Source organism: Phyllobates terribilis, unplaced genomic scaffold (genome assembly GCF_046119375.1).
Source record: "Phyllobates terribilis strain yellow unplaced genomic scaffold, ASM4611937v1 Scaffold_4__5_contigs__length_816908805, whole genome shotgun sequence".
NCBI classification, from domain to species: domain Eukaryota; kingdom Metazoa; phylum Chordata; class Amphibia; order Anura; family Dendrobatidae; genus Phyllobates; species Phyllobates terribilis.
The window spans coordinates 570,264,936-570,292,479 of NW_027362764.1; the positions used below are offsets into that span (position 1 = coordinate 570,264,936).

At 40.9% G+C, this 27,544-nt stretch overlaps 1 protein-coding gene across 31 annotated transcripts in view; it reads left to right on the forward strand.

Annotated features, from left to right (window-relative positions):
* Positions 1-27,544, forward strand: part of EPB41L3 (erythrocyte membrane protein band 4.1 like 3) — a 376,691-nt gene that overhangs the window by 179,217 nt on the left and 169,930 nt on the right. For all 31 annotated transcript variants that reach the window (XM_073679070.1, XM_073679072.1, XM_073679075.1 and 28 more), the window contains exon 2: positions 10,892-11,072. In XM_073679070.1, the coding sequence (XP_073535171.1) occupies positions 10,905-11,072 (168 nt within the window). In that variant the 5' untranslated portion in view covers positions 10,892-10,904. The remainder of the gene's footprint in view (positions 1-10,891; positions 11,073-27,544) is intronic.

Genomic DNA, 27,544 nt, shown 5'->3' on the forward strand with positions numbered 1-27,544 from the left:
CATCAGACAAGTGATGCGGAAGGGAAGCTGTTTACTCTTCCACCTTTTGTACTGCACAATGTGGTTGAAGCAGGCTTTTGAGATTTAATTTGTTTTGTAGATGTCACATCCCAGAGTACTGACTAATGGGTTTTCCCAGGCGAGAGCCGAGAAGAGTGCTTATCTCTGCAGTATTTCATTCGGATACCAATTGCAGGCTCCATTTCTGTTGCAAAGCACACAGCAGAGTGGATTAATACCACAGAATGTTGATGTGACAGTTTTGCTGGAAAAATCTACCTGTTTCAAATAGTAAACCCCTTTTCCAAACAAAAATCAGATCAGATGGTTAACACTTTTTATTATAAGCTGTATGTGCTTTATAGTATATCTCTTCTAGATCTTGTCAGAATATATTGCACATGACATAAGCATTGGTTCAGCAGTTTTCTAATGAAGAAATTGATTTGTGGTTGTGAAACTATATATAGTAAAATAAAAACTTTGCATAGTACAAAAAGTAGTTTTAGTAATTACAATGGTATTATACAGATCCCATGATGTCTGTTCAATGCCCTGAGGAGAGAAATTGAAGGATTCGAAGGTGAGATATGGTTATTTATTGAGGGATCAACAAACAACGCGTTTCGGCTGTAATATACAAGCCTTCATCAGGTACCAACATGCATTGTATATCCCTCAATAAAGTCTCTATATCTCATCTTCAAAACCGCTATGAGCTGGTATACAGTACAGACCAAAAGTTTGGACACACCTTCTCATTTAAAGATTTTTCTGTATTTTCATGACTATGAAAATTGTACATTCACACTGAAGGCATCAAAACTATGAATTAACACATGTGGAATTATATACTTAACCAAAAAGTGTGAAACAACTGAAAATATGTCTTATATTCTAGGTTCTTCAAAGTAGCCACCTTTTGCTTTGATGACTGCTTTGCACACTCTTGGCATTCTCTGGATGAGCTTCAAAAGGTAGTCACCGGAAATGGTCTTCCAACAATCTTGAAGGAGTTCCCAGAGATGCTTAGCACTTGTTGGCCCTTTTGCCTTCACTCTGTGGTCCAGCTCACCCCAAACCATCTCATTTGGGTTCAGGTCTGGTGACTGTGGAGGCCAGGTCATCTGGCGTAGCACCCCATTACTCTCCTTCTTGGTCAAATAGCCCTTACACAGCCTGGAGGTGTGTTTGAGGTCATTGTCCTGTTGAAAAATAAATGATGGTCCAACTAAACGCAAACCGGATGGAATAGCATGCCACTGCAAGATGCTGTGGTAGCCATGCTGGTTCAGTATGCCTTCAATTTTGAATAAATCCCCAACAGTGTCACCAGCAAAATACCCCCACACCATCACACCTCCTCCTCCATGCTTCACAGTGGGAACCAGGCATGTAGAGTCCATCAGTTCACCTTTTCTGCGTCGGACAAGGACACGGTGGTTGGAACCAAAGATCTCAAATTTGGACTCATCAGACCAAAGCACAGATTTCCACTGGTCTAATGTCCATTCCTTGTGTTCTTTAGCCCAAACAAGTCTCTTCTGCTTGTTGCCTGTCCTTAGCAGTGGTTTCCTAGCAGTTATTTTACCATGAAGGCCTGCTGCACAAAGTCTTCTCTTAACAGTTGTTATAGAGATGTGTCTGCTGCTAAAACTCTGTGTGGCATTGACCTGGTCTCAAATCTGAGCTGCTGTTCACCTGCGATTTCTGAGGCTGGTGACTCGGATAAACTTATCCTCAGAAGCAGAGGTGACTCTTGGTCTTCCTTTCCTGGGGCGGTGCTAATGTGAGCCAGTTTCTTTGTAGCGCTTGATTGTTTTTGCAACTGCACTTGGGGACGCTTTCAAAGTTTTCCCAATTTTTCGGACTGACTGACCTTCATTTCTTAAAGTAATGATGGCCACTCGTTTTTCTTTACTTGGCTGCTTTTTTCAGGCCATAATACAAATTCCAACAGTCTATTCAGTAGGACTATCAGCTGTGTATCCACCAGACTTCTGCACAACACATCTGATAGTCCCAACCCCATTTATAAGGCAAGAAATCCCACGTATTAAACCTGACAGGGCACACCTGTGAAGTGAAAACCATTTCCGGTGACTACCTCTTAGTTACATAGTTACATAGTTTATAACCTCAAGAGAATGCCAAGAGTGTGCAAAGCAGTCATCAAAGCAAAAGGTGGCTACTTTGAAGAACCTAGTATATAAGACATATTTTCAGTTGTTTCACACTTTTTTGTTAAGTATATAATTCCACATGTGTTAATTCATAGTTTTGATGCCTTCAGTGTGAATGTACAATTTTCAAAGTCATGAAAATACAGAAAAATCTTTAATGAGAAGGTGTCCAAACTTTTGGTCTGTACTGCATGTGCAAGGTGTAAGAGCACGTTCACACTGGCCATTTCATAGACAAAAAAATTAGCATATATCCAACAGCAAGTAAATCAGTAAAAAGTAATAGTACATGTAAATAACATAGGGTACTTAATTAACGCTATTTTGATAAAAAAAGACATAAAAGCCATTCCACCAACATCAAGGTGTACCGATCGGTACGGTCCTAACCTGTCTCTAGTATTAAACCTTACCATGTGTCAAACAACGTTAATGAGAATAAGGGTCGAGCAGGACAAGGCCAGACTGAGACCCATCCATGTGAAGCTATACAGATGGAATACTTAGCTCAGAAAGGGGAGCCATGGCCCCTGGTTGAACAAAATACAAGAGATAACAGCAAAACAAAAAAACTGAGCTGGACTATCAGCTAGTATACGGGCAAAGTGTAAGAGGATGTTCACACTGTGGCCATTTCATCTAGACTGGAGGTTGGAGTTGGACGTTTCCTTCTGTTAGACCATGATGGCTTGAAGCCCCTCATTCATTCTGCTGCCTTCACTTCAGTTGTGCCCGCTAGCTGCACAACAGCACAAGATGAGAGGCATTCCTCATTGCCTTTCTTCTAACTACATTTAAACAGCACCCATTCTCCTACAACATTGTGCATTCTGACATCTCCAACTTATTTGTCTATGATGTTGTCTATGTAATTGAAAATCATATGTAATGTACATCTGACAGGCCGTTACTAGGACTGATTTTGGTTATATTATCTCTAGCAAATATATCAAAGGAATTAACACTTTCACTGTCGTTTAAAAGGCTTATCTAATATTGGACAACCCATTATTAATAGCTCCTCTCTGCAATATAAAATAAAAACAGTTGTATATTTATCTCCTGGACCGGCGCTGTTCCTTGAATCTCGATGCTGTATGCACCGCCAGTTGTAAGACTTTTATAAGATTGTTGATGGATTGTAGCCTTGACTATTTTGTCAGCGCAGAACTCCTGAGGAATGGCACCGGTCTGAGAGGCAGTGTTTTTGTTTGTACTTCAGATTTCAGCTATTAATAAGGGGTTCTCCAGGTAGTGGACGGCCCCTTTAAAGATTACCAATTGTTTGACCAGTACATGTATGGTATACAATGACTACATACATCCATGTCACACTGGCCAAAAGTACAACACTGGGAGAATTTATCAAGGGTTGTATAGGAGTTATTGGTAAAAAAGTTACATTTTTGTGTATGCTGTTTTTGAGAAAAACATTTACTTTTTATAATTTTATTTTTCACTCAGACGTGATTAGAAAAGTGGGCTTTGCTTAGCCTTTGATTAGGTCCTGCTGACCTACAGATTTTCTATAATTTATCAAAGAATTTTGCGAGCACATTTAACTTTTTCCACCACTGACAGCCTTAAAAGCTCAGAATTTATTAAGGACTTCTCTAAATAAGGCTATGTGCCCACGATGCAGAAATGCTCCGGATTTTTTCCTGAGCGTTTCTGCATCTCCCTGGCAGAAAAAACGCATGCGGATTGTACATGCAGATTTTACATGCGTTTTTCTGCCCGGGACAATCGTATGTCCCGCGTTTTTCACATGCGATTTCGCATGCGGGTTGTCAAGCGCATTTCCAAGCGATTTTAGCATCACTTGGAAAAGTGCTTGATAACTTGGTCAGACTATATAAATCCATGCAACTGGCATGGATTTATATAGTGTAAGCAAGTTAATAGTTAAAAAGAATGGTAAAAAATAAACATTATACTCACCTTCTGATGGCCCCTGGTCTCCTTATCAGGTGTGTTGGGCGGCTCGCGGTGGTCTAAAAGGACCTTCCATTACGTCATTTAGTCATGTGACAGGTCACGCGACCGCAGACGTCAGCGGTCGCGTGACCTGTCACATGACTAAATGACGTCATGGAAGGTCCTTTTAGACCATCGCGAGCCGCCGGGCAGCCAGGACGCATCGCTGAGGAGACTGGGGGCCATCAGAAGGTGAGTATAATGTATATTTTTTATTTTAAATTCTTTTTTTTTCAGGTACTGTGGTACCCGGGTCTGGAGGAGAGTCCCCTCTTCTCCAGACCCGGGTACCATCTGCACATTGAATCGCTTAATATCCGCATGTGCACATGTAGTCATGCGGATATTATGCGATTCAATGCAAGTCAATGGCGGTGAAAACGCCGCGATTATGCAAAATTAATGGTAGTGCTACGGATTTTTCCGCAATGATAATCCGCAGCGGAAATTTCCGCAGCATGTGCACAGCACATGTGGATTATCATTGGGAAACATTGCAGACCTTCTACCAATTGATTTTTAAGCGTTTCCGCGGTGGAATTGCCACTGCGGAAACGCTTAAAAAAGTCATCGTGGGCACACAGCCTTAATTTTGCACATCCTTCTAAAATAAGCAAAATTGCAAATATGTGGAAATTCTGGCTAGGCAGTAAGCTGCTTACTGGCCACAATCTTGTAAACTGGTATGTATGGCACAGATGGCTCTAAATTATGGCACAAATTGTTAATATGTCACAGAGCAGATTGCACAAATACAATACATGGATAAGTTCCTATTGATCTATGCAGATTTCCATTGTGTTTCCTATGTTGATATTCGTAGTCTGCTGGTTGCATCTCTCGGGGGAGTGTTGCAGGAGCATGCTTTTGTCACATTTTCGGGTGCTTATTAGTGTATTGAATGAGCGGAGCTCAATCTGATAGTCACACTATTGCGCTAGTGAAAACTGACAATGTTGTTATTCTGAGTTCAAGGCGTTAAAGAATGTCCCATAATGTCAAACATAAATTCTACTTCTAAATTTCAAGGGGAGTTGTACAGTGTATTATATATTTCTACTTATTTATTATTTTGAGTGCACCTTTATGGTAGGTGGTAAATGACAAATTTTGGGCACAAAGTGGGGCCAAAACATAAAAGCTTTTACTCCTCAAATATGGATTAAAAGCTTTGAGAAGTTGCAAAAATTTTGTGCAACAGGGAGTGGTGCAAAGTTTTTGCGACTTTTGTCATTTTTACATCAGTTTGAAAAAATAACATAAAGTAAGCCATCCTAGAGTCAGTGTGAAGTTAGATATGTGTCTTAAGTTGCGCCAAATTTATTATACAGTAAATTTATCACCGGGATAAATCTGGCACACTTGTAATCTAGTGTAAGTGCCCGATTCACAATGGAAAACCGTCGGTTCCCTCCCTCCTCTGCCCAATTCACAATAGATAACCGTCGGCTCCCTACTCTGCCCGATTCACAATGGATAACCGTGGGCTCCTTCCCTCCTCTGCACGATTCACAATGGATAACCGTCATCTCCCTCCCTCCTCTGCCCGATTCACAATGGATAACCGTCGGCTCCCTCCCTCCTCTGCCCGATTCACAATGGATAACCGTCGAATCCCTCCCTCCTCTGCCCGATTCACAATGGATAACCGTCGAATCCCTCCCTCCTCTGCCCGATTCACAATGGATAACAGTCGGCTCCCTCCCTCCTCTGCCCGATTCACAATAGATAACCGTCGGCTCCCTCCCTCCTCTGCCCGATTCACAATAGATAACCGTCGGCTCCCTCCCTCCTCTGCCCGATTCACAATAGATAACTGTCGGTTCCCTCTCTCCTCTGCCCGATTCACAATGGATAACCGTCGGCTCCCTCCCTCCTCTGCCCGATTCACAATGGATAACCGTCGGCTCCCTCCACTGCCCGATTCACAATGGATAACCGTCGGCTCCCTCCCTCCTCTGCCCGATTCACAATGGATAACCTTCGGCTCCCTCCCTCCTCTGCCCGATTCACAATGGATAACCGTCGAATCCCTCCCTCCTCTGCCCGATTCACAATGGATAACCGTCGGCTCCCTCCCTCCTCTGCTCGATTCACAATAGATAACCGTCGGCTCCCTCCCTCCTCTGCCCGATTCACAATAGATAACCGTCGGCTCCCTCCCTCCTCTGCCCGATTCACAATGGATAACCTTCGGCTCCCTCCCTCCTCTGCCTGATTCACAATGGATAACCGTCGAATCCCTCCCTCCTCTGCCCGATTCACAATGGATAACAGTCGGCTCCCTCCCTCCTCTGCCCGATTCACAATAGATAACCGTCGGCTCCCTCCCTCCTCTGCCCGATTCACAATGGATAACCGTCGGCTCCCTCCTCTGCCCGATTCACAATGGATAACCGTCTGCTCCCTCCCTCTGCCCGATTCACAATGGATAACCTTCGGCTCCCTCCCTCCTCTGCCCGATTCACAATGGATAACAGTCGGCTCCCTCCCTCCTCTGCCTGATTCACAATGGATAACCGTCGAATCCCTCCCTCCTCTGCCCGATTCACAATGGATAACAGTCGGCTCCCTCCCTCCTCTGCCCGATTCACAATAGATAACCGTCGGCTCCCTCCCTCCTCTGCCCGATTCACAATAGATAACCGTCGGCTCCCTCCCTCCTCTGCCCTATTCACAATAGATAACTGTCGGTTCCCTCTCTCCTCTGCCCAATTCACAATGGATAACCGTCGGCTCCCTCCCTCCTCTGCCCGATTCACAATGGATAACCGTCGGCTCCCTCCCTCCTCTGCCCGATTCACAATGGATAACCGTCGGCTCCCTCCCTCCTCTGCCCGATTCACAATGAATAACCGTCGGCTCCCTCCCTCCTCTGTTGCTTCTGCAGCGCTCTTCACTCCGACGCTGCTCTCTGCCTCCTCTCCCAGCACTTTACTAACTGGAAGCAGGCATGGTCACATGTGCTAGATAAAGTCTTGCGTGATGTGTCTACAATTTTTTTAAATAAAAAGTTAATAATAAATGTGATATTGTGCAGTGTTGTATGAGTCATAGGCATTAGCAGATTCCTGAAATATATATTACTCCTATGTTATTATTATTTTTGTTAATAATAATAACAACAACAAATATTAGACTTTTTTTTTATTTTTTTCTTTACTTTGTGATTTTGAGTTTTTAAAATGGTTTTTAGGCTTTTGTGTATGTTGAAATTAAAAATCCAGTTCCTTGATAAGGCTTGTAGAAATAATTTCCACTCCTTGTAAACCTCTTAATTCATACAAGTTTGTGTAAAGCGATGAGCGGAAAAGTCTGCTTCTGTTGAGGGCAATCTGTCACGAAAAAAAGCCACATAGTGGAAAAAGGAATGTGTTAAAATATAACACAGAGAAAGTGATGTGCGAGACAGCCTATATTTTCCTATTTACACCTGACAGCATTTCCCAAGAAAAGCTCACAATTTGCATATCAAACCAGAAGAGTGAAGCCTACCTTAATATGTTCAGGAAAAAGTATGACGGAATACATTTCTGTTTTATAGGAGTTGTGTATATTCTACGTATTTTACAACAGTGAGATGATCTTGAACAGTTAATTCTCTTCAAACCAAACCACATCTTTGAGAAGAATACCACCAATTTGGATGAGATTTGGCTTTGTTGGATTTTTCAGTTTTCCTGTCTTCTGTGTATGCTGGCCTCTTCTGTGTGAGGACCAACTCCTACAAGACTATTGTTTGGGTGGTGGTCTCGGAGAGTTTTCATCTACATATTTAATCACCTGGTGACATGTGCTCTTGATATGCACAGTTTACAGGATTAATCAACAGAGTAGTGGATCCAAAAGCCATTTCATCATACAGAAGATCACTCAGTAATAAGCATGCCAAGAGCATCATCATAATGCAATAGGGCATAGTCACTGGACAAATATTTTTAAATAGGGCGCTATGAGCCCCAGTTGATTTCTGAACACTGTCTTGCAATTGGTCCATCTGTTGCTCATCAGGACCTACTCTAAATATATTAATAACTGATCCCAGTTGGAAGAGATATTGTAAGACAATTTGCTGCAGAAGAAAAGATTACCTCTCCAGGAGAGAAACGCTGAGAATCTGCTGGGTGGTGGGCGCACCACCCAGGAATTGCATCATTGCTACTTCTTACACTGTCAGCGCTGCTTGCTGAGCGCAGTGCTTGACAGTGGAGGCAGATGGAGCAAGGTAAGGTGAGTATGTTACATTTATCTAAATCACTAAATGAAATGATTATCTTTTCATCTGCTTGTATAGAAGCGTAAACAATCGCTACAAAAAGTGTGAGGAGGCCAATAGTTCCATTCAAATGTCTCTAACATTTCTTAGACAGTAGTTGAAGAAAATTATTTTAAGTTCCAAAAAATTGAATACATTTGTAAACTGTTGTATACCAGGCACATGGTAGGGATCTTAGCTCATACCGAATGTGTATTATGGGGCCTAGTCATCAAGCATTTTCTGAACGTTTTCCGGTGATAAAAGTTGCACATTTTGAGTAATATGTAGTTGCACAAAAATGTACCTACTTTTGGCATTCTTATGCCAGATCCACCAATTTTGTTGGACAGTTGGCAAAGTTTAGCCAAATGTATCATTTTTTACATATTCAGCCCCTAAAATTTAACTTTTAATAAGATTATTTGAAAATAAATTTTAGGGGTTGAATATGTAAAAAGTTTTGTCCATACCCTATTCAACGTATATACTATTTTAGCAGTCCAAATGGATCATTATTTAATTTTATTTCTATTCATGTACAGTTGAGTGCCATTCACAAAGCATCTCAAACTTTTGACACTGATATCTCTGTCTGAAAACAGTTGTTTTTATTGTTCTCTATATAAGGTTTGGTCAATATATAATGCTATAAAAAGGTAAGCCCTGTGCCCATTGATAGGAATGTAAATGCACATCTGTGAAAGGGGTGCTTCTTTTTTCTGAAGTCCTAATGGGAGCAGCAGAGGTTTCCTCCAGTACTAATGAATGAATGTTCAAAACACATTTCTAGAAAAGGCTTCTGGCGACATTGAGCAGCACAAGTTCTGAAGAGAAAAGTTAAAATCTTCAAAGAGATTTTTTTGTATCAACATATTGCCTGATTAAAAGTCTATTTGCGTATACTTCACATTTACAGTCGTTGCAGTTAGTCTTTTCTGCCATAATATATTTTTGGTTTGTGATTTTTTTTTTTTCATTTCTTATATTCCTAAATTTTACATTTGTATAAAAAAAGCTGAGGTCTAAGGGGTAACGTTTCTCCTTGTGGAGAGTGACATACCGGCTCTGGCATGCCAAGGTAAGGAGGCTTATTCTCCGTGCTCCTCTGGGAAATTTAATATGCAAATTGCCTCTTCAGAGAGAAAGAGGACTTGAACTCCATAGCGCCCACCTGTTGGAAGCAGAAATCCTGCAAGTCGCAATCAACCCTTTAACGAGGGTTAAAACTAGATGTGTATGGCATGATCAGCTGTTTATGTCTGATTTCACCAGTTTGCATCCAAGGAATTATTCACTGCACACTCTGTAAGTCAAGAAAAAGTGATGGTTATTTATTTACATAGGTATAGGATAGTGCATTCAAATAGAAGAAATTGCTTTTTGATTGGACAAGGGATTGAATCTTTTTCAACATGTTGCTATAGGAATACTATGAAATAGAAGAAATATAGTACCAACTAAAAGTGAAACAAATAGGTGCTTTGTACTGTATTTATTCTAATTGTATTTCATATTATATTATTCCTACATTTTGAAAAAGATTCATTGAATTGAATCGTCAGTCCCTTATGGCAATCAAGAAGCAATTTCTTCTATTTGAATGCACCACCTATAGCTACGCAAGAAAATAAACTTCATCACTTTTGCTTAACCCACTGAGTGTGCAGTGAATAATTCCTTGGATGTATATTGGGGATCCGCTCACTTTTCACTAGCACCTCGAAGATTCTCCTTGTGTGTGCACTCCGAATGTTCTCTATTCTCCAGTTTTTCCAAGCACTGTTGCTCTTTTTTTTTTTTTATTCTATTTCCTAATCTAGCTTAATTTGGCATGTTGCTTTGGGATCATTTATACAAATGATCTCAAGAATGATTGTTTATATTCAGGTTAAAATCTCAAGTGTAGGGTCAGCTTTACAACATATTAACATATATTATTGACCCAAAACTACTGAGACTTCTTGGGTTTCCAAAACATTTACTTTTTAAAAATCTGATTACTTCACTTTTCTTTTTTTGCTGCTATGTTCTAGGCTATTAGCTCTAAAATCAATACCGTGTCCATCAAGACCTATCATATGCATCATTGCTTCTTTTTAAAGATAAGAACTTGCTGAAAGTAAACCTTGTTGAGTTATGATCATATAGTTCATACAGACGGAGGGACATTTTTTATATCCAAATTGATTTATTTTATCCTTTTTATTAGAAAATATATAATGGCCTAAAAGTTATGTAGCATTTTTGTATTAAATAATTCAATCATTTTTACTGAGTAAGAAATCTTTTTCTGAAATATTTATGAAATAGTGTTCTCAAAGCTTTTTCTACTTGGCGCTGCTTTTTTTTTCCTTGTGAGCTGAATGTGCCCCACTGTTTTATGGCTTTGCGTGTAGTTTTTTTTTCTTTCATTTTAGCAGATGATATTCTTATTTATTGCAGTGTATTTAGTTGAATTTCTTCTTTTTTCCAGAAAATAAAACATCATGACTTTAGAAACGGGTTCTGATTCTGAAACTAAACAAGACCAAGAGAAAGACCAGAAAGCAATTGGTGGAACACAACCAGGGCAGCAGCCCGGAGAAGATCATCAGAACGCACTAGAACATTTCCCAGAAGCAGCTGCACATAGTACGCCCTTGAAAAGTGAAAAGGCAAGTGTCATTTATATTTCCATCTTATCATTCTGCAACAATTACCAACACCATTCAACTAGTTTTGCTTACTTGGAGTACAAAATCTATATTTGTTAATGATTTCCAATTCTCCTTCGTGTGCTCGGAATGACCGAAGAGACTTTTGAGGTCTTGTATACCAACTTAAAAATCCTAACATACTCATATTATACAAATGTGAAATAGGATAGAAATTCAAGATAAGCACATTTTGCTTTTACAATTTCCTATTTTTCCTGATGAATAAGTCAAAATTTTGGTTCTCTGGGTCTTAAACATTGATGGCTTATTATTGAGATAGGCCATGAATATTTGATTGTGGCTGGAGGGAAGGAGGGCTGACATCCATGTCACCTGCTTAATCCCTGCATTTTAAACCTTTTACTGACCTATCGATCTCTGACGGCTTCATTTATTGCGCACAAAGCTGACCAGTGTCTGGACTCCCAGTGGACACCATCTAGCCCCTGCGACAAGATCTTGTGGTGCTGACAGGTTGCCTTGACAGCTAGGGACAAGCTGAAGACCTCCAATCGCTGCTTTCTTTGTACTCATGAAGACCGAACCATGATTTTTTTGTTACATAAAAAAAAAAAAAATTGTAATCTTACACCTTTTCCTCCTTTTTTAAAAAACAAAACAATCTGTATCGCCATTTCCACAATAGTGTGATCTAAGAAAATATAAAATTATTTATCTCATACGGTAAATGCCATAGAGTTCAAATAAAAAATCAATGTCTGAATTGTCATTTTTCGGTTACCACACTTAGCCAAAAATATGTAATAAGAAACTCAAACTCAAAAAATCAAAACATTGTATGTAACTTAAGATAGTACCAATAAAAATTACAGCTCATCACGCAAGAATAAAAAGAAGCCTTCATACATTTTATTTTGTACAATTTTCAGAATTTTTTTTATGACTTAAATAAAACTTCCCCCTCCCAAAAAAAAACAAAGAGTAAAAGGGGGATACAATACAGCTCACTAGTTTAACAGCTTGTGGGTTTGGAGTTACAATGTATCCTTTTATACGGTAATAATTTTTTCAGTCATGATTAAAAACACACATATCCATGTGCAATGGTCATAAGAAGAGCCTAAATGTTTTGGGTCACCGTTGCTAGAAAAAAAATATACAAGGTTGATATCGTAATCCTACTGAACTGAAGAAACATGTTGCCAGTAGGGATGAGCGGACCTGTGGATGTTCGTGTTAGTCTGATTCAACCGAACTTTAGTCCAAAGTTTGGTTCAGGTAACAGAACTCTACCTGAACTGGAACCCGAACCTCATAGAAGTCAATGGCGGCCCGAACTTTGGTTATGTTAAAGGGCCGTGAGATGGTCATAATAAGGGTTAGGGGGCTGCCAAAGAAAGCAGAGTACCCCCACAAAGTTACACTCTCTCTAATGGACTTCTGGGAGAAGTCCTTCTTCAGAGTTTAGCAACAAACCCTGAATTTTACAGTTCGAGTTCGCTCATCTTTAATTGCCAGGTCTTTTTTTTACCAATGAACAACAAAAACCCAAAATAATGCCAGAATTTCTGCAAAAAACAAGGTCTCAAATAGCCATATGTCAATGTAAAAATGATGACACTTGAAGAAGGAGATGCAAAAACTGTCTTCAGTGGGAAGGGTTTAAAGAGGTACAGCGCTTCTTCCATGCAGAGAGAGTGGGCTCGATTCATTAAAGGGGTTGTCCTCTACTTTATATGATCCCCCAATGTATTCCCCCAGGGCCCATAAGTGTTTCGCTAAATACCTTGTGGTGCTATCGCTGGCCACTCACAGGCATCACATGACCCTCGGCTGCAGCCAGCTCTGACATCCGCTGATGTCACGTCAAGTTCCGGCTGCAGCAGGGGGTACTAACTTCTGCGTTCCACGGTGGACGCTGGGCTGTGGGCGCGGTTACCCAGCACGTCACACCCGGCATCCACCGCGCGCTCTCCCTCTCCTCATTCACTGGGAAAGCGCGCGGTGGATGAGGCGTGACATCAGTGACGCACTCCCCGCGGTGGATGCTGGACTGTGGATGGGGTTACCCAGCACATCACACCCTGCATCCACCGCGGGGAGCGCGTCACTGATGTCACGCCTCACTTGACGTGACATCAGTGACTGGTCACATGATGCCTCTGAGCAGCCAGCGATAGCACCGCTCAGAGGCAGAAAAGGCACCGCAAGGTATTTACAAAAACAATTCTGGGCCCCGCGGGGATACATTGGGGGGGTTCATATAAAGTAGTGGACAACTTCTTTAACAATGGGATTGTGGACCTCAGTCTTAACCAAAGGTGCACTGGAGTAAGATGAGTCAAATTCATTAACAGATACACGCCTCTTAATGAATTAGGCGCATCTTAAAACCACTGTGCGCCTCTTCCAAAAATGTCTCTCCAGACAGGGGCTGGCATACTTTTCTGTAGTGTTTTATGCTGCTAAAGTCGTGTAAAATGTATTATGAATTTGCCAGGCAGTCTTTGCCGTGCACCGTTCTGCCCTAATTCTGCCCTCTTTTTGCGGATCTAGTTGGAACTGGCATAAAAATGCCAAAAGTGCAAACATTTTGCAACAACAAACCTTGTGCGACAACAAACATTTTGCAACAACAAAGTTTTACATCAGAATTCTGGCAAAAACGCCTAAATGAATTGGGCCCAGTGTGCTTGTGTAAACAACTAAAGCAAATATGTAAAATTGGATGAAAAATACCTCAACTACCTTAACTAGTCCTTGGCTTGCTTTCTCTAGAATGCCTTAAAACAATTAACTGAAATTTTGTTGACTTTTTGTTAGGCAATAAATAAAGGCAAGTATCTTTAATTTCTCTTTTTCATACCAGCCATTTTCAAAAATATGACCCGTCTGTGCCTTTTCTCACGGTACATTTAGCGCTCTTATTATGTAATTTCTGTCTCTAGAATTAATAGTTGTTGTGACAGCTTTTTTAAATCAGTCCATCCATGATGGATGCTAGTCACAAGCCCACACCGGGGCCATGTTCTATGGCCAAATGTCAACTATAAATTGGAGTAAAATTTGAAGGAAGATCTTTTTCCTTTAAATATATAATATGTGATAACAATTTTCATAAAAAGCGACAAGTATCTTAATAGCCTAACAGCCCTTCTCCATCAGTTGGGTTCCAATGATTGCTTATCAGCATGACCATCACTCTAGCTTACTGCATGCTGCCATGTAATCATCTTGCATGGGTTTAAGATGGGTTTAAGAGATTAATATCTTATATGGAAAGTAAAATTAGATGGGAAAATTGGCAATTCAGGTATTTGTATGTGATTTTTGACACTAAATGAGGTTTTCTAAATATGAGGTCAAAAAGAAATCTCAATAGGTCAAGTAACAAAATCAAGCAGAGTATCCAAACTTTTCATGAGCAATTGAACTCAAAACATTTAATCACACAGATTAAAAATATTATCCGTAGATCATTACAGTATTAAAATTATATTCCCTTACATCATCTTATGATCTATAGAGTACAGGCATACCCATGTAGGATAACAAGTAGTAGTCAGATCTCACACCCCCTATACTGTTCTTTTCAGTAGAACTTGTAAATCAGCCAAGACTATAATCACTTTTCAATACTGTTATAGTTTTCCACAACATACACTGTGCACAATTACTAGATAAGTGAGTATTTTGACTATAGCATTATGCAGATTTTCCAACTCCAAGCTGTATAAACTTGAATGCTTGTTGGATGAAGCAGATCAGGTGATGTGTACTTGTGTAATGAGGCAGGATGTGGCCTAAGGATATCAACACCTTTTTATCAAGGTGTGCAGAATTATTAAGGCAGCTTGTTTTCCTCAGCAAAAATGGGCCAAAAAGTCAAAAATTGTTAAGTCTCCCAGAGGGATTCAGCACACCTGACATTGCTAAGATATTGGAATGTGATCACAGAACCATAAAAAAAGTGTTGAGATAATATAACGTTTTGAAAAGAATCAAACGTCAAGCGACCAGAAACCTATTATCGTCCAGTGCTGTCATATTCCAGAATTGCGACCTCCCTGGAGAGCCCAGAAGTACAAGGTGTTCAGTGCTCAGAGACATGGCCAAGGTAAGGAAAGCTGAAACCTGACCACCACTGAACAAGACACAGAAGTACAAGGTGTTCAGTGCTCAGAGACATGGCCAAGGTAAGGAAAGCTGAAACCTGACCACCACTGAACAAGACACAGAAGTACAAGGTGCTCAGTGCTCAGAGACATAGCCAAGGTAAGGAAGGCTGAAACCTGACCACCACTGAACAAGACACAGAAGTACAAGGTGTTCAGTGCTCAGAGACATGACCAAGGTAAAGAAGGCTGAAACCCGACCACCACTGAACAAGACACAGAAGTACAAGGTGTTCAGTGCTCAGAGACATGGCCAAGGTAAGGAAAGCTGAAACCTGACCACCACTGAACAAGACACAGAAGTACAAGGTGTTCAGTGCTCAGAGACATGGCCAAGGTAAGGAAAGCTGAAACCTGACCACCACTGAACAAGACACAGAAGTACAAGGTGCTCAGTGCTCAGAGACATAGCCAAGGTAAGGAAGGCTGAAACCTGACCACCACTGAACAAGACACAGAAGTACAAGGTGTTCAGTGCTCAGAGACATGACCAAGGTAAAGAAGGCTGAAACCCGACCACCACTGAACAAGACACAGAAGTACAAGGTGTTCAGTGCTCAGAGACATGACCAAGGTAAAGAAGGCTGAAACCTGACCACCACTGAACAAGACACAGAAGTACAAGGTGTTCAGTGCTCAGAGACATGACCAAGGTAAAGAAGGCTGAAACCTGACCACCACTGAACAAGACACAGAAGTACAAGGTGTTCAGTGCTCAGAGACATGGCCAAGGTAAGGAAAGCTGAAACCCGACCACCACTGAACAAGACACAGAAGTACAAGGTGTTCAGTGCTCAGAGACATGGCCAAGGTAAGGAAAGCTGAAACCCAACCACCACTGAACAAGACACAGAAGTACAAGGTGCTCAGTGCTCAGACCTCCACTTAAACTCAGACACCAGCAAGGTGGAGGTAAGTTACTGCTATGGGCTAGTATTATTAAAAATGAGGTAGTTGGACCTCTTACCAGTTAAAGAAGGACTCAAAATCAACTCCAAAACCTACTGCTAGTATTTGGGTGACAATTTCTTTAAGTAGGGCTACAGGAAAAAGTCTACATCTTTCAAGAAAACCATGATTTTTATGCTGAACAATTCTCCATTGAATGCAGCAAAGTACTTCAAAGTACTTGGCTAGGCAGTAAAGGCCTTAAATGAAAAATAATGACATGGGCCCCTTCCTCACCTGACCTAAACTCTATTGAGAATTTGTGGTCCCTTGTCAAATTGGAGATATACAGTGAAGGAAAACCGTACACCTCTCTGAACTGCGTCTAGGGGGCTTTCCAAAAAGTTGATCGTCAACAGATTAAGAAACTGACAGACTATATTGATGGCAGGCTTATGACGTATTGGTTAGAAGGGCAGCTGTATTGGTCAGTTGTATTTTTTATCACGTCAGAAGTGTATTTTTGTACTTTTTGAGTTGTTTGGTTATTATTCTAACTGTAACAGATGAAAATACACAATTGAGATGGGAAAATTTGCATTTTTCATTTAGTTGGCCAATAATTCTTCACACATAGATATTCCACAAAATACATAATCTCACTTTTAGTTTTCCTAAATATTCAGGTTTATTTACCTTTTTGGTTTGACAGCATTCTAGTTCTTTAATAATAAAAATGGTAATCAAAAATACAGATTGCCTAATAATAGTGGACACTTATTTTTTAGAAGGTATATCACAGTGGTGAACTGGTGATGCACAAATACCTAAATGGAGACATTACTAAACAGGGTAGAAGAGTTTATCTAGGTTGAGAAGAGTACTGGAACTCCCCAAGAAAAAAAAAAAACATATCTTTCTATCATACCTTCTTCCATATATAACATTGGACCAGTAGGAGGAAATATAATGGTCTGGAGAAAGCATGTTACTGATTATTTTTTTGGTTTTGTAATGTAGTGACACGAGAAATGCCTTTAGACTATGTGCCCACGATGCAGAAATTCTCCGGATTTTTCCTGAGCGTTTCTGCATCTCCCTGGCAGAAAAAAACGCATGCGGATTGTACATGCGGATTGTACATGCGGATTGTACATGCGTTTCTCCTGCCAGGGACAAGCGGATGTGAAGCGTTCTGCACATGCATTTCCGCATGCGGGTTGACAAGCGCTTTCCAAGCGATTTTAGCATCACTTGTTAACTTTATCACACTATATAAATCCATGCAAACGGCATGGATTTATATAGTGTGACCCCAAAGAATGGTTAAAAATAAAAAAATAAATCTATACTTACCTTCCGATGGCCCCCGCAGTCTTGCTTCGCTCCGTCCTGGCTGCCGGCAGATCGCGGTACACTGAAGGACCTGCCGTCACATGACTATGACTTCAGCGCAGGTCCTTCAGTCCACCGCGAGCTGCCGGCAAGGGAGGACGAGCGCAGCTGGGGCCATCAGAAGGTAAATATAATATTTATTTTTTATTTTATTCTTTTTTTCACAGGTTATATGGTACCCGGGTCTGGAGGAGAGTCTCCTGTCCTCCACACCCTGGTACCATCCGTACATTGGAACGCATGGATTCCGCATCTACAGATGCAGTGATTCAGATTCCATGCTTTCCAATGCAAGTCAATGCAAAATAATTGGTAGTGCTGCGTTTTTTTCCGCAATGATAATCCGCAGCGGAAATTTCCGCAGCATGTGCACATCACATGCGGATTATCATTGGGGAACACGACAGGCCTTCTACCATGCGTTTTTTAAGCGTTTCTGCAGAGTTTGTGCCGCTGCGGAAACGCTTAAAAAACGCATCGTGGGCACACAGCCTTAAACGCATCTGAACTTGCATTTTTTTAAAGGGATCATCCAATTAGCATAACTGCTGCCTAAATGACATTTTAGGGCACATATTTATCATTGTGGACGAGGTCTACCCTGTGTTAGGCGTCGTGCGTGTTCTGGATCCGAAATTGGTTCAGAATCATCAGTGTATTCTGTGGTCTCCCATTCCGGTCCAGATGCTGCTCAGCATCGTCTTCGGTCCCAACGCCTAGCTGGTGCACGAGATGTACAAGTTGTCTCTCGGGTCTTTGTTCCTAGCAACATGAAGGATAGGTTGCGGAGGGAAACAGGGCTGCTACAGCCTAAGTCCAGGATTCACTGCACTGAGCATGCCCGTGACATGGCGGACCGTGATTGGTGGTTTGGGAGTCAGCTGATCCGGTGACCTGGCACCGCCTGATTGGTCGCGGGTGACGTCACCAATAATGCGACGGTGGGCAGGGCTTAATCTTTAAATAGCCCGCCCACAAACATGGCGGCGCGCTCTGATCATTGAGCTGTGATGGTGTTATTGTGTGAACGCTTGGTCGTTTGGGCTCCACGTGTGCTATTGCTGTTATAGCTTCTGACAGGCAGGTTTAGCAGGGGATAGGCAGCCTTAGATGGAGGGAGGCGGGTAGCTTCGTCTGACTGTCTGGCTCCGACAAGGGGGTCGCTATACACCCTGAGCAGATTGCAGACTCCGTATTCCCGGCAACGCCTGTTAGCCACGTGGAGATATACGCCTCAGTCTGGTAGCACGCCGGCTGGGAGCACGTATACGCCGGCGTGAATCACACGCATCCTAGCGCCTGCTGTGTAGTCCCTGTGCAGTAAACAGGGCTACGGATACATTATTTGTCGCACATCTCTCGTGCAGTTAACGGAGATAGTGCAAATCCCTATTCCCGTTCCGGTGTGCAGTAACACGGAAGGGATTGTTATTTCAGTTGGTTGTTTTACCTTCTTACCGGAAGGTGTTCGGCCGCAGTCCTCCAGGCTGCATCGCGGACCCCGGGTTGTGTTGCTTTCCATTGTTAATAAAGTTGTTTGCAACCGTCCCCTTAACACCCTGCTCTTGAACATTCTCTGTAGAGCAGAGCGTTACTGACAAACTCCCACAAATTTGGGCATTCCATGTACTATAGTCTCATTCAGTTGAATTTCTGCATGTAACACTACAGTTCCTCTGCAGTAGCCACAGAAGTGAAATGAACTGAGCATGGTTACTTTCTCTAGCAAAATCAACATCTGTTTGCAGTGAGTCTTAAAATTAGAACCTGCAAAGATCATCTCATTCTCCAGGGTTTCATATTAATCCCTACCCGACATTCCTCATACATATGTGGGTCATATTGGTTGAGCATGTATGGAGCGGGCTCAGGAGCATCAATTTTACTATTCACTGCAATACTGTAGTAGAACAAGAAATCTGATGACCACGGCTTCAAGTTTCCTATAAGCATTAAAAAGGGTGAAAAGTAAAAAAGTACGGTACGTGCCATAAGGAAAAAAGAAACATTGAAATACCAGAACTACTTGAAATACCAACTACTGGTCCAGTTTGATATACTGCAGAAGGTATGATAGAAAGATATGTTGTTTTTTTTTTTGTTCTTGGGGGGTTCCAGTATTCTTCTCAAAACCAGTAAAAAATGGTCGGCACTCCGTTCTGGGAAAGGTGCAGCACCTGGAAAATCAGAATTTGCATCAATAGAGTAAAATCCCGGCGCTCACATATGTTTTCAATGCTTCTTTTAATGAACAACCACAAAAGACGTTTCAGCCCATCCCGAGCTTTTATCAATTGTGGACTAGTATTAACAAAATGCATTTATAGAGAACAACCCCGGAAATACCAAGAGAAAACAAAAAAAAAACTTTTGTAACAGAAAGCACTACAAAAAATAAATTGTTGCAATTGGTCACAAAAGTGCGGGGATTTTACTTTATTGATCCAGTATTCTTCTCAACCTGGATAATCTCTTCTACCCTGTTTAGTAATGTCTCCATTTACGTCTTTGTGTGTCACTACTGTGCTATACCTTCTAAAAAAATAAGTGTCCACAATTATTAGGCAATCTGTATTTTTGATTACCATTTTTATTATTAAATTCAGTCTCTGCTCCTTCCTCAAAAATGCAATTAAAAAAACAGTACATACATACTAAATGGTAGCAATAAAAATGTCATGCAACTAACAAGCCCTCAAACAGCTGTCACGAGGGACATTTGTGCATATTATTTTACATTTTGAAAAAATATATAAATTATGCAGTGGGGAAAGTAAGTATTTGATACACTGCCGATTTTGATAGTTTTTCCACCTACAAAAAATGGAGAGGTCTGTAATTTTTATCGTACAGTGGTGGCCAGAAGTATTGGCACCCCTGCAATTCTGTCAGATAATACTCAGTTTCTTCCTGAAATTGATTGCAATCACAAATTCTTTGGTATTATTCTCTTCATTTAATTTGTCTTCAATGAAAAAACACAAAAAGAATTGCCCTAAAGCCAAATTGGATATAATTCCACACCAAACCTAAAAAGGGGGTGGACAAAAGTATTGGCACTGTTTGAAAAATCATGTGATGCTTCTCTAATTCGTGTAATTAACAGCACCTGTAACTTACCTGTGGCACCTAACAGGCGTTGGCAATAACTAAATCACACTTGCAGCCAGTTAACATGGATTAAAGTTGACACAACCTCTGTCCTGTGTCCTTGTGTGTACCACATTGAGCATGGAGAAAAGAAAGAAGACCAAAGAACTGTCTGAGGACTTGAGAAACCAAATTGTGAGGAAGCATGAGCAATCTCAAGGCTACAAGTCCATCTCCAAAGACCTGAATGTTCCTGTGTCTTCCGTGCGCAGTGTCATCAAGAAGTTTAAAGCCCATGGCACTGTGGCTAACCTCCCTAGATGTGGACGGAAAAGAAAAATTGACGAGAGATTTCAACGCAAGATTGTACGGATGGTGGGTAAAGAACCTTGACTAACATCCAAACAAGTTCAAGCTGCCCTGCAGTCCGAGGGTACAACAGTGTCAACCCGTACTATCCGTCGGCGTCTGAATGAAAAGGGACTGTATGGTAGGATACCCAGGAAGACCCCACTTCTTACCCCGAGACATAAAAAAGCCAGCCTGGAGTTTGCCAAAACTTACCTGAGAAAGCCTAAAACGTTTTGGAAGTATGTTCTCTGGTCAGATGAGACAAAAGTAGAGCTTTTTGGGAAAAAGCATCAACATAGAGTGTACAGGGAAAAAAAAAGAGGCATTCAAAGAAAAGAACTCGGTCCCTACAGTCAAACATGGCGGAGGTTTCCTGATGTTTTGGGGTTGCTTTGCTGCCTCTGGCACTGGACTGCTTGACCGTGTGCATGGCATTATGAAGTCTGAAGACTACCAACAAATTTTGCAGCATAATGTAGGGCCCAGTGTGAGAAAGCTGGGTCTCCCTCAGAGGTCATGGGTCTTCCAGCAGGACAATGACCCAAAACACACTTCCAAAAGCACTATAAAATGATTTGAGAGAAAGCACTGGAGACTTCTAAGGTGGCCAGCAATGAGTCCAGGCCTGAATCCCATAGAACACCTGTGGAGAGATCTCAAAATGGCAGTTTGGAGAAGGCATCCTTCAAATATCAGGGACCTGGAACAGTTTGCCAAAGAAGAATGGTCTACAATTCCAGCAGAGCATTGTAAGAAACTCATTGATGGTTACCGGAAGCGGTTGTTCGCAGTTATTTTGCCTAAAGGTTGTGCAACCAAGTATTAGGCTGAGGGTGCCAATACTTTTGTCTGGCCCATTTTTGGAGTTTTGTGTGAAATGATCAATGATTTGATTTTTGCTTCATTCTCTTTTGTGTTTTTTCCTTGCAAGCAAATTAAATGAAGATAATAAGACCAAAGAATTTGTGATTGCAATCATTTTCAGGAAGAAACTGAGTATTATCTGACAGAATTGCAGGGGTGCCAATACTTTTGGCCACCACTGTAGGTACACTTCAACTGTGAGAGAGAATCTAAAGATAAAAAACAGAAAATCACATTGCTTGCTTTTTAAATAATTAAATTGTTTTAGTGCATAAAATAAATGCTTATAAAACCAGCTGTTCGAAGAAAGTGGTCTCCAAATTTTTTTGAAATGTAAAAAAAAAAACCTGATTAACAAAAATGAATGTGAGTGAAATATTCCTAGAACTGTTTCTGAGGGAAGCAATTATTGCAGGTTTGCATGCAATAGCCACTAGGTGGCACTTAGTGCATAGTGTCATAATATGGAGTTCAATGTATGAATCTGTATGGAGTAAACACTTTGTGAATCTCCCAGGTATTGAAAAATGATTAGCTTGCAGGAGTTTGTGCTATGTATCATTTTTTGCTAATCACTAATTGATTTTGCTCTCAATAGAAGCACAGAATACTTCTTTTGTCTGTAGTCCTTAATATTTCCTACACCAGCTTTGTAGAATTTACTGTGATTGTAGATATTAGAGAGAAGAATGCTCCCTCTAGTGGTGTCTACAGGTAGTCTGAATTTTATTGTTTAGCGCTATGTAGGGAATTTGATATCTGAAAAAAAAACTGAGCCCGGTCCTTTATAAAGATATATATTAAAACAATTTATCCTTATAGAAGTTTGAACCTATTTGTATAAAAATAATATTCCTAGGAGGACATTCACTAAGGTAATGCCCACCTTTCAATAAATAGAAACAAAGGGGTTGTTTCATGAACAAAGTATATTTTAATCAATAGATCCTTGAATAATAAATTCCTCAACTGGATATGTTAAAAAAAGTTCTTGTGCTTAGTTAAACTTTTAAATGTACCCTTGCTATGTCCTGTATAATGGCTGTGTCTGACTGTACAGGAACATGGTCTGATCATACCACAGCTCCTGTGGAGTGGAGGGAGGAAAAAAGTATACTGACAGGACAGCAGGGGATCGCAGCTGATTCTTTCTGTGAGGTAAAACATTTCCCTGACCTGCCTGTCTTATCACAGAATTGAGTGTTTTCTGCCAACATCTAAGCTCAGCAGCAGCCGGGGATCCTACATTACTACCTTGATTTATATTGAGATCAGGGGACTGCCGAAACACTCTCACTCATGATAAAACAGGCAGGGTAATGTTTTACCTCACTTTTATGTGGTCTGTATAATCACTTCTCTTTCCTCCCCTGGCCTGGAGCTGTGGTATGTGCAGACTCAGCCATTGCACAGTAAATAGCAGGGCACATTTATAAGATTATCTCAACACAGGACATTGTTTTTAACACATCCTATTTTGGAACTTATTGGATGTGTTAAAAAAAAAAGCTATTGATTAAAATGTGCTTTGTTCATGGAACAACCCCTTGAAGTTAAACATGGGTACGTAGGTTGAAAAAAGACCTAGGTCCATTTAGTTCAACCTTTCTCCACCAATTGTACATTTTGTCACTAGTGTCCCGTTGACTTTTACCAACTTTTTGCCTCTCATCTATGCCAGTCCCTTTTTGGGAATGAAGTCCACCTCTTTGACAGTCAAGTTCTAAAGTAGGGGTGCGGAATGTCCGGCCCACGGGCTGTTTACAGCTCACAATATCATTTGGCGTGGCCCGTGGGCCACCGGCCAGTCTTTCTCTACCGGCCCTTAAATTTTTCAAAAGCGCTCACTAGCATATAAGTGAGTACTTATATCCGCCGCTGCATGTTACCAGCATCAAGAAGATCTTAGTGGGGGGAATTTGATGCACTCTGTACTCCCATCCCGCCTGTACCATTGCAGACAGTCTGATCTTAACCAGCTCCTGTGAGCATCAGGTGGGCTATCGTCTTCAAATTTCCTCCCGTCTCCAAGGGTGAATATATATCAGGCTCAACGTCTCCTATGTGATGTATATACAGTGGTGGCCAAAAGTATTGGCACCCCTGCAATTCTGTCAGATAATACTCAGTTTCTTTCTGAAAATGATTGCAATCACAAATTCTTTGGTATTATTATCTTCATTTAATTTGCTTGCTAGGAAAAAACACAAAAGAGAATGAAGCAAAAATCAAATCATTGATCATTTCACACAAAACTCCAAAAATGGGCCAGACAAAAGTATTGGCACCCTCAGCCTAATACTTGGTTGCACAACCTTTAGCCAAAATAACTGCGAACAACCGCTTCCGGTAACCATCAATGAGTTTCTTACAATGCTCTGCTGGAATTGTAGACCTTTCTTCTTTGGCAAACTGCTCCAGGTCCCTGATATTTGAAGGGTGCCTTCTCCAAACTGCCATTTTGAGATCTCTCCACAGGTGTTCTATGGGATTCAGGTCTGGACTCATTGCTGGCCACCTTAGAAGTCTCCAGTGCTTTCTCTCAAACCATTTTATAGTGCTTTTGGAAGTGTGTTTTGGGTCATTGTCCTGCTGGAAGACCTATGACCTCTGACCCCTTTCTCACACTGCATCCTACATTATGCTGCAAAATTTGTTGGTAGTCTTCAGACTTCATAATGCCATGCACACGGTCAAGCAGTCCAGTGCCAGAGGCAGCAAAGCAACCCCAAAACATCAGGGAACCTCCGCCATGTTTGACTGTAGGGACCGAGTTCTTTTCTTTGAATGCCTCTTTTTTTTTTTCCTGTACACTCTATGTTGATGCTTTTTCCCAAAAAACTCTACTTTTGTCTCATCTGACCAGAGAACATTCTTCCAAAACGTTTTAGGCTTTCTCAGGTAAGTTTTGGCAAACTCCAGGCTGGCTTTTTTATGTCTCGGGGTAAGAAGTGGGGTCTTCCTGGGTATCCTACCATACAGTCCCTTTTCATTCAGACGCCGACGGATAGTACGGGTTGACACTGTTGTACCCTCGGACTGCAGGGCAGCTTGAACTTGTTTGGATGTTAGTCAAGGTTCTTTATCCACCATCCGCACAATCTTGCGTTGAAATCTCTCGTCAATTTTTCTTTTCCGTCCACATCTAGGGAGGTTAGCCACAGTGCCATGGGCTTTAAACTTCTTGATGACACTGCGCACGGAAGACACAGGAACATTCAGGTCTTTGGAGATGGACTTGTAGCCTTGAGATTGCTCATGCTTCCTCACAATTTGGTTTCTCAAGTCATCAGACAGTTCTTTGGTCTTCTTTCTTTTCTCCATGCTCAATGTGGTACACACAAGGACACAGGACAGAGGTTGAGTCAACTTTAATACATGTTAACTGGCTGCAAGTGTGATTTAGTTATTGCCATCACCTGTTAGGTGCCACAGGTAAGTTACAGGTGATGTTAATTACACGAATTAGAGAAGCATCACCTGATTTTTCAAACAGTACCAATACTTTTGTCCACCCCCTTTTTTAGGTTTGGTGTGGAATTGTATCCAATTTGGCTTTAGGACAATTCTTTTTGTGTTTTTTCATTGAAGACAAATTAAATGAAGAGAATAATACCAAAGAATTTGTGATTGCAATCATTTTCAGGAAGAAACTGAGTATTATCTGACAGAATTGCAGGGGTGCCAATACTTTTGGCCACCACTGTACATCAGGCTCAGCGTCTCCTATGTGATGTGTATATACACCGGGCTCAGTGCATCATATGTTATATAACAGCAATTGCGAGAAGCAACATGATTAATATCATCTAACATCACACATCTCACCAAAGAGTAGCAGATCCAGCCACCATGTTAGGGCGAGTTATTTAAATGTTTGACCAAATATGGCAGGGTAATTTTTAACTTGATAATTTTGTAAGGCCTGCAAATAATGGTGTAAATATCCAAATTCCCCTTAGTAGAAAAAAGGTTGCCCACTGCTCTAAATGATAGAATAAAGTCTCTAAGAAAAGAAACAGTTGATGTCCAGGTTCTCGGCTAAAAAAAAATATATTGCTGATAAATGTATAAAATATAATTTTCTGCAGGAATATTTCCCTCACTTTACTGAACAAACACAATAGTTCAATGCAGAGAGGTGAGCGGAGCAGAGGGAGTGCAAGAGATAAGGGCAGTAGGAGATGGAGCCCTGTGAGTTCACAAAGGTTATTATATTGTAATGAGGCCACTGATACAAGATAACATTCTTACATGTGCTATTCAAAGTGAAGGCCCACTTGGCAGTGGTTTTAAATTGAAGTCAGGAGACCTGAAAACATATGAAGAAAATGAGTGTATCTTGCAAAACTCAAGGTAGTAAAACATATTAAAAAACTGTTCCTTCCCTGTAAATATGCGTAAATTTATGGAGAAAATGATGTTGGTTCTATAGTTACAAACAGAAAGCCCTGACTAAATATAGAATTTGGAAGAAAGAGCATAAAGTGCAGCACAGATTTATTTCAACTAAAAGCCTAGATCCTTAGATCAGGAATACAACCGACATATATAGGACATTTAATAATATAATTTTTATTTTTATAGCGCCAACATATTCTGCAGCACTTTGCAATTTCATAACTTTTCCAAATTCTTATGAAAAGATTTACAGCACATCCTGCATTGTACTAATGAATCCAATTTATTATATATTTTAGGAGTCGCAGTCGGTCCATTTTATACCGACTCCACGACTCCGACTCCACAGCCCTGCTTTAAGCACTAAACAAGAGAGAAATTAGTAGGCCACGTTCAGTATTGGTCAGTATTTTACATCAGTATTTGTAATTCAAAATCAGAAGTGGAACAATCAGAGGAAAAATATAATAGAAACACATCACCACTTCTGTATTATTCATCCACTTCTGATTTTGACTTACAAATACTGATGTAAAATATTGACCAAATACTGAATGTGTGAACATGGTCTAAGGCTGCGTGCCCACTATGCGTTTTTCAAGAGTTTTTGCCGCAGAATTTCCGTGTCCCATGGTCTCCAATGATAATCCGCATGTGCTGTGCACATGCTGTGGAAATTTCCGCTGCGGATTATCATTGCGGAAAAATACGCAGCATGTCCATTAATTTTGCGGACACGCAGCGTAATTGGCGCCATTGACTTGTATTGAAACGCTTAATATCTGTGTCAGCACATTTGCACACACGGATTTTAAGCGATTCTATGTGCGGATGGTACCCGGGTCTGTAGAAGAGGAGACTCTCCTCCAGACCCAGGTACCATAGAACCTGTTAAAAAAAAGGAATTTAAAATAAAAAATAAACATTATACTACCTTCCGATGGCCCCCGGTCTCCTCAGCGATGCGTCTGGTCTGTTGTATGGGTCGCGATGGTGTGAGGACCTGACATCACGTCATTTAGTCATGTGAAAGGTCACGCGACCGCTGACGTCATCGCAGGTCCTTTCACACCACCACGACCCATACAACAGACCAGACGGAGCGGAAAAAATATCCGGGGGCCATCGGAAGGTAAGTATAATTTTTATTTTTTACCATTTGTATTCTTTTTTTTTTTTTTTTAACTATTACTTGGTCACACTATATAAATCCATGCAGGTTGCATGGATTTATATAGTGTGACCAAGTTGTCAAGCACTTTCCAAGTGATGCTAAAATCGCTTGGAAAATGCTTGACAACCCGC